The sequence below is a fragment of the Dryas octopetala genome, chromosome 1 (assembly GCF_963921425.1).
Source record: "Dryas octopetala chromosome 1, drDryOcto1.1, whole genome shotgun sequence".
NCBI lineage: Eukaryota > Viridiplantae > Streptophyta > Magnoliopsida > Rosales > Rosaceae > Dryas > Dryas octopetala.
This window is the reverse complement of record NC_141366.1, coordinates 31673363-31691250: the sequence shown is the minus strand read 5'-3', so window position 1 is coordinate 31691250 and position 17888 is coordinate 31673363. Positions and strand designations below refer to the sequence as shown.

The following is a 17888-nucleotide window of genomic DNA, read 5'->3' as shown; positions in this document are numbered from 1 at the left end:
GGAGTAAACAACGGCCTGCCTCAAATTGAATAGAAATGAATTACACAAACTTTAATGAGTCTTTAACCATGTACTGCTCACTGCTGACGGCCTTCCCTTCGATTAAAGCTTCATTCTTTTTTGTTTGCTTCAGCTGGGTTTGATCTGTACGTGGCTGCTTGCAACGTATTTGGTTTTTTTTTTTTTTTTTTGAAGGCTTGGTTTATGTTTTGGGGTTGTGGTATGTTTCTGTTTGTTGCTTTTCAATGTCGTTTTGTTCTTTGTATGCCTTTGGCTTTTCATTTTAATGGAAGTACTTATTTTCATGGCAAAAAAAAAAAAAAAAAACCATGTACTGTTCACTAGTTATAAAACTCAGTCCCCCACTCACCATTATTAATCCAACTTGTAATTCAATCACGATGATTTCAGTTTTAGATATAATCTTGATTTACACAGAGACACAAATAATTGTTCTAGATAAAAGAATTTTATTCTTAAAGATGATAAATAAGCATTGGTTTCTTGAAGAGAATAAACAAGTGTTGGATCATTTGAGAGAATATTTAAACATTGGAGACTTGGAGATGGAGTTGGAGAACATTCAAAGTTGTTGGAGAATTTCAATGTGTGTTGCAGATTATTCATTATTGGTTGCAGCCTTGCAGGTTTTCATGTTAGAGGGAGATAACAAATCAACAATGTAAAGTAAACTATACCCATTAGATTTGGGATGAGTAAGATAGTATTTCAATAAAAATGATATTAATTTAATTTTAAAAAATATATGATGGTGTGTATAATCACAAAAAAAAAATGATGTGTATTATTTTACTTTGCCACATATAAATAGGGCACATAGATTTCGTGCTACAATAGGCCACAAAATAGTTTCCCTTATAATTATTGAAGCAGGAGTTGTCAACAACCTTGGTTAAATGAATTGACAAGAGAAGAACATTTACAGTACAGCCACTGATGACAAGCATCCACAAATCACAATCCAGTGGTAGAAAATCTATTCCCTAATAATAGGGAAAGGAGAACATTTCAGAACAAAAAAAAATAATTGGAGAAATGTGAACCTGTCAACATTTAGGGAAAAATAGAGTGCATGCATGACTGGAGTAACTGTATTGTAGAATTTTCCTAACAGGAGAAGCAAATTGAATATTCTTTGCGCATTCTTTGGTTGGTGAGAAGAATATACATTCTTGATAGTGATAGAGACCCATTTAAATTCACGATCAACATGTTTGCAGACCATGCATCAACGTGTAAAACTGGTTCCAGAATACAGATACATCCTACAAACTAGCAAAAGTTGCTGCTATACATAAGACCCACACTGAACCTGAGATTCCAGGACACCTCTGGCAGCTTCTATGACTACTTGTCCGCTCACATAGTGCTGTCGACAGACAGGCATGTAGACTTCAGCTCCACCAATCAATTCAGTCTGCATCTCCTCCGTCTTTCTTAATGTAAAGAAAGCACGTTTCCCACAAAGTTCGCATCGTGCAGTTAACTTGGTTACAGAATCAGCGAGAGGAATTATATCCAACACAGAACCAAAGCTCCTCCTGCCAACAATATTTGAATTGACCATCAAAAGGGGGGCAGTATTTTCCGAGCAACAAGCAAGAACTGCTCATTACCAAAATCAAGAATGAGCATGAGAACCTAAACTGATGGTGAATTTAAATAATACCTTAAATAGTCTCCATCTAGTCCAGCAACTATTACTTTTTTGCCATCATTATCAGCAGCTTCACAGCAGAAATCATAAAGGTCTTCAAAGAATTGGGCTTCATCAATACCAATCACATCTAGCTGTCACCGCATACTGGTTATGAGTGGATAACATAAATTGTACAGGTACATACGAAAAAGATTTGTCATCTAGATAACCATACAACTACGACCATTCCAAATATGAAATGCTACATATATACAAAACACAGCAAGTAAAATAAAAATTCATAAATTATACATGAGAGAGAGAGAGAGAGACTAAGAGGCAAATTGTCACCAAGTATAACTATACAATATAAGCATTCCAAATAAGAATTACTATTCCAAAGGTTAGCAAGACAACTTATATACACAAAATGTCAAAGACTAACAATCTAACATACACAAATCAAAAATCAAAAATCAAAAATCAAAAAAAGATTGGTCATATCTTCAATAAAGAAACTCTAATAGTAAATATCGGGCACTAAGATACCTGATCATATGCATCAGGACCAACATTTTGTCTGAATGTTGATAGATCTGCCAACGCCCAACATGGCAATTTGACCCCATCATGAGTCACAATCGAATCCAATCCATATCTTGTATCCTTGTTTGATTTTATTATTGCAACATTTCTGCCAAACAGTAAACTAATGAATGATAAGCATGAATCCAATAATATATGATAATTTTCAAAAACCTAGTCAAACAATTATACAGGCATATTTACTATATTCTCTCAGAGCAGTTAGATGAATCCAGAAAAATTTTAGACATTATTTCTACATGAAAAAGATTCATACACTTGTCAGTGATCTAGATAGCCTGAACATATCAGCTCTCTAATTACGAACAAACCAGAAACCTTAACACATCACGAGAAAATCTGAACAGTCACTTGAAGTATATAGATACAAGGATCAAGGATCAATTTACATCATTAAACAGGATTCGTAGGTAGCACTGAAAACTTTGATTGGATAAATATCTCTACCTATGTTGCATACACCTTGTGATTAATGACACATAAGAAAGTTGACCATGATAAAACTTGGCCCGTGGACTTGCCTCTTGGATGTGGGCTGCAGACAAACAATCATGAGAATCCCACCAAGAATTCTGCATGGCTTCAAGATTGCAAAGATCAATCTTAGAGAAAGTTATTAACACCCAGTACTACTACTTTCATCACCATAAAACATCAACTCTCAGCATCTTATCATCAAGCTGAGGATTTAGAAAACTAATTACTAAACACTTAGAAGATATATTCTGTGTGGTACCATCTTAAGTTTGCACAGTTTTCTTCTGCTCGCTAGGAGCCTATAGGACAAAGCAGCTCACAAGCTTCATGTATCACTGCCATACATAGGGTTCTTTTTCCTCCATCCGAACCATACCTAGGGTTAGTGAAGTGGAATATAAACAATTTTCTTTCCCCTTCATGCTTTTCACCTTCCTAAAGAATGCAACTTCTATAACAATTATGAAACTAATCAGGTAACTTTCTGTGAGCAAGATATCACGGCAAATTTAATAGGTCTTTCAGTCAACACTGAAATAGACATTTCAAGCATGAAGCTCTTATATCTCAAGTTCTTCACAAGACAAGCATAAAGAGCCAGTCCTAGGAAATGAGCTCTTTTCCATTACATTACATAAATTAGCTCCCACTTAAATGAGGAACATAGCCTGAATCCTTCAGAGAGCAATCAATCAATTTAACCATCTCATAAATCTCCTTGGACTGTTTATGATATTTATCACCCTTAAAAAAGAAGTGGAACTCCCTTTGAACCTCTAGCTTGCTATAAGCAGGCTCTTTTATCATCCCTGATTCCCTCATCATAGCCCTCAGCTTAGCAACATTGTCCCACAACCCAAAAGTGGCATAAGCATTAGACAAGACCACATACTTTCCAGCATTCTCTGGTTCCAATTTGAAGTATTTCTTTGCTGCAAGCTTTAACAAGTCTCTGTCTCCATGAATTCTACAAGCCCAAAGAAAAGCACCCCATACCACTGAGTACTCCTTACAAGGTGAGTTCAAAACAAACTCATAGGCCTCTTCTAACCACCCAGCACGTCCTAAAAGGTCAACCATGGCTGCATAATGCTGTCCTCTAGGCTGAATTCCATATTCTCTTGTCATTGAAGAAAAATATTTCCAACCCTCGTCAACCAAACCTCCATGACTACAAGCAGAAAGAACTGAGATAAAAGTAACATAATTTGGTCTGAAACCTTCAGTTTTCATCCTATGAAAAAAATCTAAGACCTCTACAACTCTTCCATGTTGACCATACCCAGATACCAAAGCAGTCCAGGTAACAGCATTCCTATTTTGGCATGTATCAAACACCCTATGCCCATCAGATAAATCACTACATTTAAAGTACATATCCATGAGGGCACTATTGACTACAACATTTTCTCCAATTTGGCACTTTATCATGACACCATGGGCTTGCTTCCCATGCTCCAGTGTTGCTAAAGTGGCACATGCCCTGAAGACTGAAGCAAAGGTATATTGGTCTGGCATCAAACCACTCTGTCTCATCTTGTAATAAAGGCTCAATCCCACATCTTCAAGCCCTTTTTGCACATACCCCGCTATTATTGCATTCCATGAAACCAAGCTCTTCTCGAACAACTTATCAAGCAAAATGTGGGCGGTCCCTAAATCCCCTGATTTAGCATACAGGATCAACAACTTGGTCTTCAAATATTCATTTTGAACAAATCCCACAACAATCATCTGTGCATGGACTCTTTTCCCCTTCTTATACTCTTTCCTAAATATGCATTCTTGCAATAGAAGAGCATAGGTCATTGGGTCTACCTCTAACCCTGTATAGCACAATAGCCCAACAGCTTCTGCCAATCTTCCTGAACAACAGAGTCCCTTCAATGTCTTATCCAGTTGGATGTGCTTTTGGGGCTTGACCTGAAAGCTGGAATATCTTACTGGTGATATATGAATTCAATCAACGGATTCGAGGCATTGGTAAAAGTCCACTAATGAAAATTGATGACACAGAAACACAAGCCCTAATCACATGTCATTGAAACAAAAAATAAAATCAACTACATATCTGTCATCCTCATCTTTTTTTTTTCTTTTTGTTTTTTCCCCTTTTCTGAATTGTATGGATTACCATAAAATTTGCATACAAGCTCCGAATTAGTTCCCAAATTCTCAGTTTCTGAAAGGGAGCTAATAACATCATCAGTCCAACAATAAATAACTACACGTGGACATTCAGAGTCGTAAGTAACATACGCATGCAAATTTATTTAAAGTTCAACAAAGTAAATAACCCAATTCAATAATAAAAAAAAAAAATATTAATTAACTTTGACTCACTAAAATAGTACTATGATTATTATCCACCGATCTGTACCATAATACAAACAACACGCATTAGGTTTAAAATTTAAATTAAAATGTCAACCATGTAAAGCAAATATCATCCCAACATTCAAATTTGAATCGCCACTTCAATATTTCAACCAAATGATTCAGCTTCAGCACCAAAAAAAAAAAACAGTAACATCCATGACCAACCAACATCATAACGAAAAAAACGATGGAAAGTCAAACCTGCCATCGCCTCTCTCGGACTGAACTTTACGAAGAAGCGTCGTCGTCTTGCCGGCAAACATCGGGCCAACGATCACGTGAATCTCACCGGATCGTTGCCGAGAAGCCGGGTCCATTTGCATACCTGGGTTAGGAACTGAACATATGGAGGTTTTGGGGATTAAAATACTGGGTTTTGGGTGGAGAAGATTGGGGCTTTGGGAAAGGGTTGGTTGGTTGAATGCAATGGATTTAGAGGCTAAAGATAAGAGGGCTAAAGGTGAGGTCTTGGAGATGTGAGGAACATAGCAGGCAGAGAACGTGGTTGGGGAGATGAGGGCCTTCATTCTTGAAATAGCTAACATGTATTTTGGAAGAGAGAGAGAGAGAGAAGGGTTTAAGGGGTTTGCAACAGCTGCCACTGCGAGTGCCAGGGTATTGTTTGAAGGGAAGCTAAACTCTGAGATACGGTGTAGCCCTCAACATGTAGAAATCACTGTGTGTGACGTAACACTATATAGTCTATATGACACGATGATATGATATTATTAATACACTTAAATTATAACTTGGGTATAATAATTAATTTTTAAAATCTTAAAATCTAGGAAAAAATCTAAAATCTAAGAAAAAAATCCTTAAAATTATCTAGGTGTTATAAATTTAGTGAATTAGTAATACCACATTATTATACTACGTGGTATTATGTTGACATACAATAACTTTTCCTCAAACTGAAAAATGTGGCATTGGGCGAGGATGAGACCACAAGGCGTCCCTCTCACCTTTACAGGGCGATTGACAGTCTACAACATATCTTGGAGGGCACACACTTGAGCAACACTTTGGCATACCAGCGCCGCTCTCGGCAGTGATCACTCGCTTCCATGTTAATTATTTTTGATATGGCTGTCATTTTATGGACATGAATTATAATTGGTTGGCAGACATGGATTATGAACAAGTTGATTTTGTTTAAATGTAAGAAAATGGTGGCATGTAATTTTTAGGTAGTATGTATTATAATGAACTATAATGAATGCAGCAGTAATTTTTAGGTTAAGCACAAGGGCCAAAGGCTAATGACTAATTATGAGGGTTATTTGTATTAGTTCAAATTTAGGACCTTATGTTTTTTAGTTTGGCTAAGATTTGAGCACCTTAATTTAGTGACTTTCAAATTGCATAAAAATAATCAGAACAAATATTGGAGCACCACATATTATGATTGAAAGGGACAAAAACTTCATAACTACATATTATGATAATATTGAGAATGGATCAAGATCTAATAAAGGTTAATATCATCCCACATACATACACTACAAGAAAAATATATTTGGGCGACGAAACTTTGGGAGACGAACCAAAATTCGTTGCCCAAAGCAACATTGGGCGACGAACCAGAAACGTTGTCGCCTAATCCCATCCAGGTTTGGGCGACGAACATATTCGTCGCCCAAGATAACTTTGAGCGATGAATATAATTTTCCTCGCCTAAAGATACTTTGGGCGACGAAAATATGTCGTCGCCTAAAACACGCGCAAAAACGATAGTTGATCCATACGTTGGGCGACGAATACGTAAGTTCCTCGCCCAAAGTGACTTTGAGCGACGAACTATTTCGTCGCCCAAGATGATTTTAGGTGAGGAAGGTGTCTGTTCGTCGCCCAAAGTCACTTTGGGCGAGGAACTTACGTATTCGTCGCCCAATCTATGGGCGAGGAACATGCATATTCCTCGCCCAAACTCTCATTGCCTTTTTTTTTGTACAATTTTATGTAGGTTATATTCATATAATGCTATCGTGTTTCCATTAATCCAAACCGTTCAATTTTTAATTCCTCACTCAATGATCATCATTGCAAAAAATTAGCTCAATCGGAGATGTAAAAGTTACGTAACGGTGCTCAAATTTAAGAACGATCGTGAATTTTCTAATACTAATCGATCGAGTAGATCAATTCCGATTTGGTCGATTTTTTATAGGGATGATCTTTTAGTATAAACGAATAAAATGAACGGCTCCGATTGTTGAAATCACATTGTAGTCTTCACAATTGTTGAATCAACAAAGTTTCAACGAAAAAGCTAATAGAATTATACTCTTTAAGTATATTTGTATGTAGAAGCTCACTTTTCTATTGTATTTTTAACGATCCGAACAGATCATTTCTTAGTGCCCCACTCAAAGATCATCCATGCAACAAATTATCTCAATCGGAGATGTAGAAGTTAGGTTTGGCGTTTAGGGTGTATAAACGATCGTGATTTTTATAATAATAATTGAACGGGTATATGAACTCTAATTTGACCGATTTTTTGTAGGGATGATCTTTGAGTATCAACATAGATGATGAACGGCTCTGATCGTTGTAATCTCGTTGTGCTCTTTATAATTATTGAAACGACAAGGTTTCAATGAAAGAGTTAATAGAAATTTATTTTTCAAATGTATTAACCATTCTTTTATATATAGAATCTAAAATATCGATCGTGTTTTCAATGATCTGAATCGTTCATTTATTAGTTTCTCATCAAAGATCATCTATGCAAAAAATTAGCTTAATTAGAGATGTAAAAGTTAAGTATCGGAGTTCAAACGCATGAACGATCATTGCCTACTAATAAAGGTTTGGGCGACGAACTATTTCCTCGCTCAAAGTTACTTTAGGCGAGGAATCTAAAATTTCGTCTCTCAAAGAGGCTTTGGGCGACGCATATGTTCGTCGCCTAACATAACTATGGGCGACGAAATTTATTATTCCTCGCCTAAAATGACTTTGGGCGATGAAATAGTTCGTCGCTCTAGGTTACTTTAGACGAGGAATATTAGTATGCGTCGCCCAAAGTGATCTTAGGCGACGAAATGTGTAGTTCGTCGCCCAAAATCTCACTGCCTTTTTTGTGTACAATTATATGTATGTAATCGTATAAGATACGATCGTTTTTCCAACGATTTGAACTGTTCATTTTTTAATTCCCCACTTTAAGATCATCTCTGCAAAAAATTAACTAAATCGGGGATGTGTAAAAGTTAGGTAACGGTGCTCGAACTTATGAACGATTGTGAATTTTCTAATACTAATCGAATGAGTGGATGAATTCCGATTTGACCGATTTTTAACAGAGATGATCTTTGAGTATAAACGAATAAAATGAACGGCTCAGATCGTTGAAATCACATTGTAGTCTTCACAATTGTTGAATCGACAAAGTTTCAACAAAAAAGCTAATAGAATTATACTCTTCAAGTGTATATGTATGTAGAAGCTCACTTTTCTATTGTGGTTTGAACGATCCGAACCAATCATTTCTTAGTGCCCCACTCAAAGATCATCCATGCAAAAAATTATCTCAATCGAAGATGTAGAAGTTAGGTTTGGCGTTTTGGGTGTATGAACGATCGTGGTTCTTATAATAATAATCGAACGAGTAGATGAACTCCAATTGGACTGATTTTTTGCACAGATGATCTTTGAGTATGAATATAGATGATGAACGGCTCTGATCATTGTAATCACGTTATGGTCTTCACAATTTTTGAAATGACAAGATTTCAATGAAAGAGTTAATGAAATTTTATTCTTCAAATATATAAACCGTTCATTTATATATATAATCTCATATATTGATCGTGTTTTCAACGATCCGAACCGTTCATTTATTAGTTTCCCACTCAAAGATCATTTATGCAAAAAATTAGCTCAATCAAAGTTTTAGAAGTTAAGTATCGGAGATCGAACTTATGAACGATCATGATTTTAATAATGATAATCGAACGGCTAGATGAATTCCGATTTGACCGATTTTTTGTAGGGATGATCTTTTAGTGAGGGACTAATAAATGAACGGTTCAGATCGATAAAATTAATAAATTGATTATATAAAATTAACAACATAATTGATTATGTAAAATTAACAACATATTTTTCAACTTTAAAATTAATTATTCGGACAGCTTTTAGGTGACGAAGTGAGAAAGTTGTCGCCCAAGACTCTTTTGGGCGACGAAATTAACAACATATTTAACAGAAGAAGTCGGTCGCCAACGCCAGAAGCCGGAAAGGGAAGCCGTTTAACCATCATAGTGGTCCAACGCCCATCTCATATCGAGTGGAGTCGCGACGTCGGGTACGTCATTATTTAATTTAATACATATATATTCTTTAATATTGTTTGGGTCTTTGTCAAAATTATTTTCTTTTTCAGCGTGGGTCGCAATTCCCGGAGATGGACACTTTCGGAGATATCTATGTTCATCCCGGTTGTGATGCGGCCAAGGCAAAACATGTTAGTTTTTTATATTTAATTTTTTTCACAATAATTTATATTTATTTTTCTAATTGGTTACTTGTATATATAACATTTTGAACGATGAGATGGTGGCCAACTCGAGAATATATTTGGAGAGCTTGGCCGAGCAGCACCCTCCGGGTACTCCGTTGGAGTCGATTCCAGTACCCGATCCCGATGTCGGACTTCGTATTATGATAGACTCATTGGGTGTTAGGCCCGGTAAGGAAATACGCGGCATGAGATATGAGCAGATTCGTGATGTTCGATCCTCGTCTTCGTCTTCATCTTCTTCTCAGCCATCTGCAGTCGTCGCAGGGTTGTCCGCTCAAGTGAAGAAGTTGCAGGATGACTTACGAGCTGAGAGAGCGGAGAAGGAGGCGTTGTATGCTGCATTGACCAAGGCGATACCTGGGTTTGTCCCGCCACCATCTTCTCATCAACCTCCGTCAGATATGAATGATGATGATGCTACTGGTTTAGAATAGATTGACCATTTGGATATATAAATTTATTAATTTTGTTTTATATAGTTTTTGAATAAAAATTTTTTTTAAAATATTAAATTCAAATATATAATCTAAATAAATAAAAAACAATTTTTTTAAAAAAAATATATATGTTTAGGCGACGAACAATTCTGTTGCCTAAACATGCTTTGGGGGAGGAATAATTTATTTCGTCGCTCAAAGCATGTTTAAGCGACGAATAATGTTTTGGGCGAGGAAAAATATGCTTTAAGAGACGAACTAAATCTTGCCTAAGGTATCTTTGGGCAACAAAATTTACTGGTTCGTCGCCCAAAATCTTGGGCGTCATGGCTTGGGCGGCTAAACTGTCGACGAACTGAGTTCGTCGCCCAAACGTTTGGGCGACGAAATTTGACTTTGGGAGAGGAACTAGGTTCGTCGCCCAAACCTTTTTTTCTTGTAGTGATAGTACGTACGCCATAAAGGTTAAAAACAAATCACTAGGTTTAATTAAGTTGAAATTCAATCATTATCAAGAGACATAATTTCTGGCGTAGGCACGTCACCATTAATTCGCTTGAACTCCTCAATGTCCTTCAATATATTCTGAAAGTACATGGTTATGCACTCCACATGCAACCTCCAACTCTCATTGATCACCACATCCAGTGTTCACCGCCTTCAACGAGAATGAACATTCACATTTCTTCGAACGAGTGTCCTTAGAGTCATTAGAAACTGGTTGCTTATGGCTAGCAAAATCGGATGTTTGGTCGCCTGAATCTGACTTTGTTGACCTATTTGGCTCATATTGACCATTTCTTTCACAAAAAAATTTGATCCAAGCTCTCTTACCACGAACCTCGCCTGCATCAGACCTTCTAATGACAATTACCATGTTGTTCATTTTTCCTTGTGAACGAATCCAACTAACCATTGAATCCTTACTTTGAAACACCTACACATGACAATTATATTAATTACAATTCAAATTTAGATATGCATAACTCATAATTCTCGGCCATATAAAAAATGTTTACCTCCATTGTTGTGAATTCATTGGTATAGTCAAAATTGCATCTTCCTTCAACTATATGAGTTTGGTGGAAGCACCCACTTGCTGCTCTTATTCAGCAAAAAAAAAAAAATTATTTGGGTCCCAGTATGCGACGGGAAACTACCGAATATATCATATATATTCAATGGATAAGTACCGAATATACTAACATAGTTCGACAATTTACTACCGAATGAAACAATTAAAAAAACCTATACATTGGCCATTCGGGATAAAAAAATTAGTTGTGTACGTCCCAATATTCGACGGGAAACCACCGAATATATCATATATATTCGGTGAATAAGTACCGAATATACCACCATAGTTCGACAATTACCTACTGAATGAAACAATAAAAAAAACTATACGTTTGTCATTCGGTGGCTATCTGCCGAACAGTTGTATAAACTTCGGTGACAAACCACCGAATAGATTGCCATTTTTTGACGGGCATCGGCTGAACAAATGTGTGGAAAATTAAAATTACATTTATAAACGGTGGATACCTACCGAAATATGTACATTTATTTGATGACCATTCACCGAAAATATACTATATATTTCGGTACTGGTTTACCGAATAAAATGCGAACTGATTGTTTTTCAGCACCGAAAAAATTCATAAAAACTAAAAAAAAAAAACTCAAACTTACTTCATTTGATGACTCCAAATTGTCGTTTTGAGTGTCTATTTGTCAAAAGTAGGTGATTTGGATACAATGAAATTGTTACAGAAACAATCTATGTTTAGGGTTTGGTTGAAGATGATGGTGGTGGTAGAAAAGAGTGAAGTGTTGTTTGATGATGGTGGTATACGTGGGTGGAGCCAGCTGGTGGGATTGTTTAAAACAACAATCTACATCTAGGGTGGAAGGTTAAAGATGGTGGTGAAGATGCTGGTAGAGTCAGCTGGTGGTTGAAGATGGTAGGGGGTGTAGAGAGAAAATATGTTCTAAAAATATTAGATGTCCTTTATGGTCAATTTACTATAGAGTATATATATATTTTACTAAATTAAAATTAAGGTGGTCAACTCAGTATAAAAGGGTGATCGGAATAGCCGCCCTCGTTAGATAATTTAGATGTATAGAATAATTTCTTCATCCATAGGATTGTTAGAAAGGCCCTGTACTAAAGATACAATGGGCTGTGCCTGACAATCAAAGAAGCAACGTGACTATTAAAGAAAGAAGCACTCAAGCAAGTAATCCCACATCGACCAAAAACGCTATTCATAAAACTTCATATATATCTCTTCTCTTCACCTTAATGTCCCTTCGGGAACATCCGATAAAATTGGAACGATACAGAGAAGATTAGCATGGCCCTGCGCAAGGATGACACGCATAAATTGAGAAATGATCCAAATTTTTTGCGTGATGTTCTCTTTCTCTGTTCAAGGTGTATTCTGTACTTAAAGCATATAGTTTTCAATATGTGATGGTTCGGTGAGTGAGTCTTTGTCTTCCATGATCTTTTGTTTGCAATGAAATGCATATAATATGTTCGCCTACAACCTGTTTGGTGAAATGCCTCTGTCGCTATTTGCTTGCCTGGTACCTGCACTTTTCGTATTAAACAGAGTCAATGTTTGATTGAAAACTATTGAGTTGCAAAGCCAACATGGGATCGTTTATATGCTATTGAGTATCAGTTTGTCTTGGTTTAATGTTTTCAAAGACTAGAGTCTCTCTGTTTTATTTATTTTGATGCAACACTCTCTCTTTGCTCCATTCAAAGTATTTCCCTTTCCTGAGCTTCAACTTGCAGCCTAAATTTTCAATACTAGTCAATATTCTCTTCCATTTTCAGCTAGCATGCTACATAATAACACAATCAAAATTTTAATTTTACCTTGATGGTTTAGTGACTGAGCCTACTAGCTGTTTGATGAAATGGGTCTAAGAGAATCTCTTAATCTCTTCTCTTTTTCAATTGGGTATCCTTAATTCTTGTGTTTCAAAAGCAAAATTCAGATACCCATTTTCAAAGATCGATCAAATCATATTACAATGTTCTCACTGATTTAAACATGATTAATTAGATGGTTTATTGGTGCTGTGCTCTGTTTGCTCCTACTTGTACTATAGTTTCTTTTCCCATTTTTACAACCTCAGTTTAAATCTCGAATATAAACCAGGCATGTTTGAGGCTTTGAGCTGCTTGTATCCATTTTATTATAACATATGATTGTGGCCTACTTCATGAATGAATTTTTTTCATTTATCAATGTAAATGGTCATGCTCATATACGTACTGCTTGCATGTGTGTTGTTTTTTGGAAAAAAAAAAAATTAAAAAATTAAAAAATTAAAAATTCTTAACTGCTTGGTCTTTATTGCCGAGCTAAAATAAGTCTCGACAATAAAGAACGATGCCACATAGAACTTTACCTATGACTGCACTCTTGGTGTTTAGGCCTTCCACAGCAGTGAGGGTGAGCTTGAGAGTGAGAGTGTGTGAGAGTTTGAGGAAGATATAAAATTATGTACAGTGGGCTGGAGGATTGAGTGTGAGAGTGAGTGAGAGTTAGAGTTGAGGGCGAGATGAAGCACCGGCTGAGAGTGAGAGTTTGTGAGATTTTTATTTTCGTGAGCCCCAGCACATGCTAAAAGTCTGCCTCACCGTTTGCACAAAATAAAAAGTTGATTGTGTGAGTTGGAATTCAAACAAAAGAAAGGGGTGTTTTTAGAAAACAAAAATCAAAAGAAAAGTAGCTGATTCTACTGCTCACTGCAGACTTTGTCTGCTACACTCCCCCACGCGAGTGTGTGGCTCACGGACGGCTATGATTTTCGGACAGTTGGAGATCAACAATCCACATTAAATAACCGTTATACATTATTAAAATATATAGATATATATATGTATCGCCTATGAAACGTGGCAAGTTTTGGGCTCTCAGTTTGATATATTAATTGGAGATCAACGGTCCACATTAATTGACCTTTATAAATAGATTAAAAAATACTAAAAAAATATAGAAAAATTCTGAAAAAATATTTAAAAATTCTGAAAATATTTAAATATTGAGCATTCACACTTGCATTACTAGGCTTAATTTAAATATTGAGCATTCACACCTATAATTTAATCTAACTTAAACTTAATTTAATTAGGTACAACTACATTACTCTCAGCTCTCACTTTCAGCACCACTGCAGTTTCAGCATATATCACTCACTCTCAGGACACAAAATCACTTTTCAGGCCACAAAATCACTTTTCAGGCCATGTTTTACTCTCACTCTCACTCTCACTCTTACCACTGTGGATGGCCTTATTGGACTGAATGTTGTATTAGTTTCAACCATTACTCCAGTGTATGATTTCGTCTGCTTCCTTCCTTTTTGGGAAAGAAGGGTATGTTCTCTATTATCATTAGCTAATTATTTTTCCTGTTATCATTAGTTAATTATTTTTCAGAAATTTTTTTTTTTAATTTTTGTTAGTTTGATAACTGGATCTTTCCAACATCATCAACAACGTTGACCACACACATGCAGGATGCAACCTAAAACCTAGTTTGGTCAACTGTTTACTTGGTATTTCTATAACTATGGTCGTTTGTATGTGATTGATGTTATTATATTGGTTACGACATTGAATCTTGGTAGTACTGGTTTTCCCAGTGAAGTGAAAGTTGACAAACCTAAATATAATTTTGTTTGGGAAAAAAACGATTTTAATCCCTGTGTTTTACCCCAAAAACAGATGTGGTCCCTGTGGTTTCAAAACTCCGCTCATGTTTTTTATGTTGTTTGCAATCTTAAACAATTGTAACAAAATTCAATTTTTCAAATTGGGAATAAATTAACCACTTGTTTTAAAAAAAAAAAAAAAAAATTTGTCGGGGGATTAAAAGGCCATCTTATGTGTTCTCTAAAACTAATTTCAATTTTCATTTTTGTATTTATTTGCTAAAGAGATTGTTCGTATGACTAATCATCTGGGCATAACGACAAGTCACATAAGTCTTAACATCATGTCGTTTGGGCATGGACCTAAAGGATAAATCCCTCCTAAGTTCCTGGGCTCCAACTTCTTAAAAGACTAAGCCCTTTCTGGGCTCCTAGCCCCTGACCTCTTAGGCTCCGGCCCCATAGGCTCCGGCCTCCTAGGCTCCGACCCGTGTCGACTCATTCGGACCCACGAGACAGGGGACACGTGGCGCTCCTACAGTGCGAATCATTACAAGGGACACGTGTCATCACCGGATTAGTTGACACTCTTCCAAAAGTATTATAAAATAGGTACTTTCTTGTCACAAAAAGACAACTCAATCATTATCGTATTATTCACTCACTCTGCTCACAGATTCTCTGAACACTGACTTGAGCGTAGGAGGAACTTCGGCTGGTACCACACCAGTGCCCTTCCCGCTCACTTTTGTGTACTTACGCAGGGTGCATTGGATATTACTCTTTCTCCACTATTCATTAGTCGAACTCAGCTACCTGTTTCTACCCCACTTCGACGTGTCATCCACTTAGTGGTGGGTCAATGGGTCCACGTGGTTTGACTCGACGTTGACTGCTTTACCATTTTTCAGCATCAACAGAGATTGAGGCTCACAAAATCAAATCTAAGATTACATACATGATATTCGGTCATTTTTGAGTAAAACTCGCGAGTTTAAACAAGTTATTAGTTTCAATTTGAGAAATTTTTTTATGTTGGGTGCAAAATAACCTAAGATTGCAAACAATATAAAATATAGGGACCAAATACAGAGTTTTGAAACCACAGGGACCAATCTTTTTTTGGGTTAAAACAGAGGAATTCTTTGTTGGTGAATTCTTGTCTGACCAAGTTAGGTTTGGGCTACTCAATTTCTTAATTTCCATGATATTCAGTGAGAGGGAAGCAAAATTGTAGAATGAGAAATAAAGTTTTAATAGCCGGTGTACTGAAAAAGGGAGAAATGGAATTGGAACTTTTTTGGAAACTGGGGCCAAAATGACTTGCTCATACTTGTAAATCTTTTTGTACTTTCTGCTCATCCTAGTGTTCTCTTTCACCTTACTTTGGTTATGAAAGGTTAATTGACAAGCTCAGCTGATATAAGAACTATACTATATTGTATTCTCCTTCCAATTATTATAGGATACTGTGAAAAAATCCCTAGAAAATGAGCCACTACTGTGGAAAGGAAGCTTTATTGACTTGTAGTGGATGAATAATATTAATGGCTCAATTAGTGAGCCATTAGTGAAATCCCCTACAAGACAGGGTGACCCTAGAAATGGTGACTTGTAGTGAGCCATTACTGTAATTAACCCCTGAGCTTTATCCAGTTTGCCCCTAGAAGGAAAGTTAGGAATTCACTACTTTCTTCAGCTTTGTTGCATTGTAGTGAGGCACTACTGTACATAATAATAATAATGTTAAGAGTTACGCTATTTTTCTTTCAATGCATGTTATGGATGAAAATAAATGTTTTAACATTTGCATAACAGAGATAAATTCTCATTGAGTGCGGCTGGAAATAAAACCTAAGGTACCTCGATCTTAATGCAAGAAAATCTAATTGTTTGGTCTGACCTCTAAGAGCCAGTTTATATGACACATAACCACTGTTTATGGTCCAGATTGTACCACTTGATATCCATGCTTTTGATAAACTCTCAAGTCATGCTATGCAAACATTAATTTGCTTTTTGCATTTTAGTTCCCAAGGGTGGTGTATTTTGTCTTGTTGGCACTAGCTGAACCATTCACAAAATGCAAACCTCAATGTGTTATGGATGTGTGAAAACTGAAAACTTTATAACATGCATATCTTTATGGGTTTTGAAATATTAATTTTTCCTTGGGTTGGTCGGTTTTGGTAAGGTTTTGCATAGAGTAATCCAACCATCCATAAAGAAAAGCGTTCAAGCTTCTAAGAAAAACTTTAATTATTTAATTCAAATAAAGACATGTCATAAAAGAGTAGGATACTCACTAGAAGACAATTTCATCAAAGACATATTTTTATTGAATTGGATTGGTTCTGTTTTTCAGTTCTTAAAAATAAAAATGGTAATCCCTACAATCCAATGCAATCAGTTATTTTATTTTCATATATAATCCAAACTAATAAGATAACCAATCCAAACCACTTAGGTTAGATTGGATTGAGCCAGTTAGTCGATCTTTTGGATTCTTTCTCCCCATCCCTACATCTCATATACTTTTTTTTTTTAACTTTGCAGAGAGAACGACGACGTCAGGAACGTGAAGCTACTTTTAGTAGATGGTTCTAAATCAAAATAGAAGTATGTATAAGGTCAAACATCTTGAATTACAGGTTTTTTTTTTTTTTTGTAAGATTTTCTAATGTCGAATGCACTTTGAGGTATTTGATTTAGGGAGACGTTATTGGCACTCCTAAAAAGTCATCCTACACTCCTCTATTTTATTCTATTTTTTAAACTAATTTTATCAATTCAATTGTTGAAATTGAAATTGCCTCCAATATTTTCTTTAACCCTCTGCAGCATATAAACAACTTCAGAATTATTGTTAAATGAGTGGTGAAGATAAGGCTAACACCGAACCAGTTTTCTTCCACAACGTACCCAAATTTTGGAAGTGAAAGAAAAACAAAGTCAATCGGCTAAGATTGAGAAGAAAAGCAACAATGAACCACTGCACCTCTTTTGCTTAAGATTGAGATTACATATTTGGTTACTATAGGTTATGGGGAAAGTGGGTATAGAAAAATAGAACAGCAAGAAACAAAGAGAAGATCGAAGAGGATTTGGTGGTTCAGCT

The 17888-nt window shown here is 36.1% G+C and overlaps 3 protein-coding genes and 1 non-coding gene across 5 annotated transcripts; 2 read left to right on the top strand and 2 right to left on the bottom strand.

Moving 5' to 3' along the window:
• Positions 1-892: 892 nt before the first annotated feature.
• On the bottom strand, positions 893-5778 carry LOC147299787 (thymidine kinase a-like). Of its 2 annotated transcripts, none has more exons than XM_086248373.1 (4): positions 5324-5778; positions 2210-2369; positions 1691-1812; positions 893-1562 (listed from the first exon to the last, which is right to left on the bottom strand). In XM_086248373.1, the coding sequence occupies exons 1-4, from the start codon at positions 5665-5667 to the stop codon at positions 1310-1312; spliced, it is 879 nt and encodes a 292-aa protein (XP_086104499.1). In that variant the 5' UTR covers positions 5668-5778; the 3' UTR covers positions 893-1309. The 2 variants fall into 2 exon arrangements, with proteins under 2 accessions (XP_086104499.1, XP_086104501.1); XM_086248375.1 differs by having other exon boundaries at positions 897-1562; positions 2210-2354.
• LOC147299788 (Tetratricopeptide repeat (TPR)-like superfamily protein) lies at positions 2720-4666 on the bottom strand. The gene has a single exon (XM_086248368.1). The coding sequence runs from the start codon at positions 4550-4552 to the stop codon at positions 3383-3385; it is 1170 nt and encodes a 389-aa protein (XP_086104494.1). The 5' UTR covers positions 4553-4666; the 3' UTR covers positions 2720-3382.
• A 6622-nt stretch (positions 5779-12400) lies between the features above and the next one.
• Positions 12401-12502, top strand: LOC147299786 (U6 spliceosomal RNA). The gene has a single exon (XR_015120138.1). It is a non-coding gene; the product is annotated as a U6 spliceosomal RNA (small nuclear RNA).
• A 1001-nt stretch (positions 12503-13503) lies between these two features.
• Positions 13504-17377, top strand: LOC147299785 (uncharacterized). Its single transcript, XM_086232320.1, has 3 exons — positions 13504-13547; positions 14414-14492; positions 17327-17377. Exons 1-3 carry the CDS (start codon positions 13504-13506, stop codon positions 17375-17377), a joined length of 174 nt encoding a protein of 57 aa, XP_086088446.1.
• Positions 17378-17888: the final 511 nt, after the last annotated feature.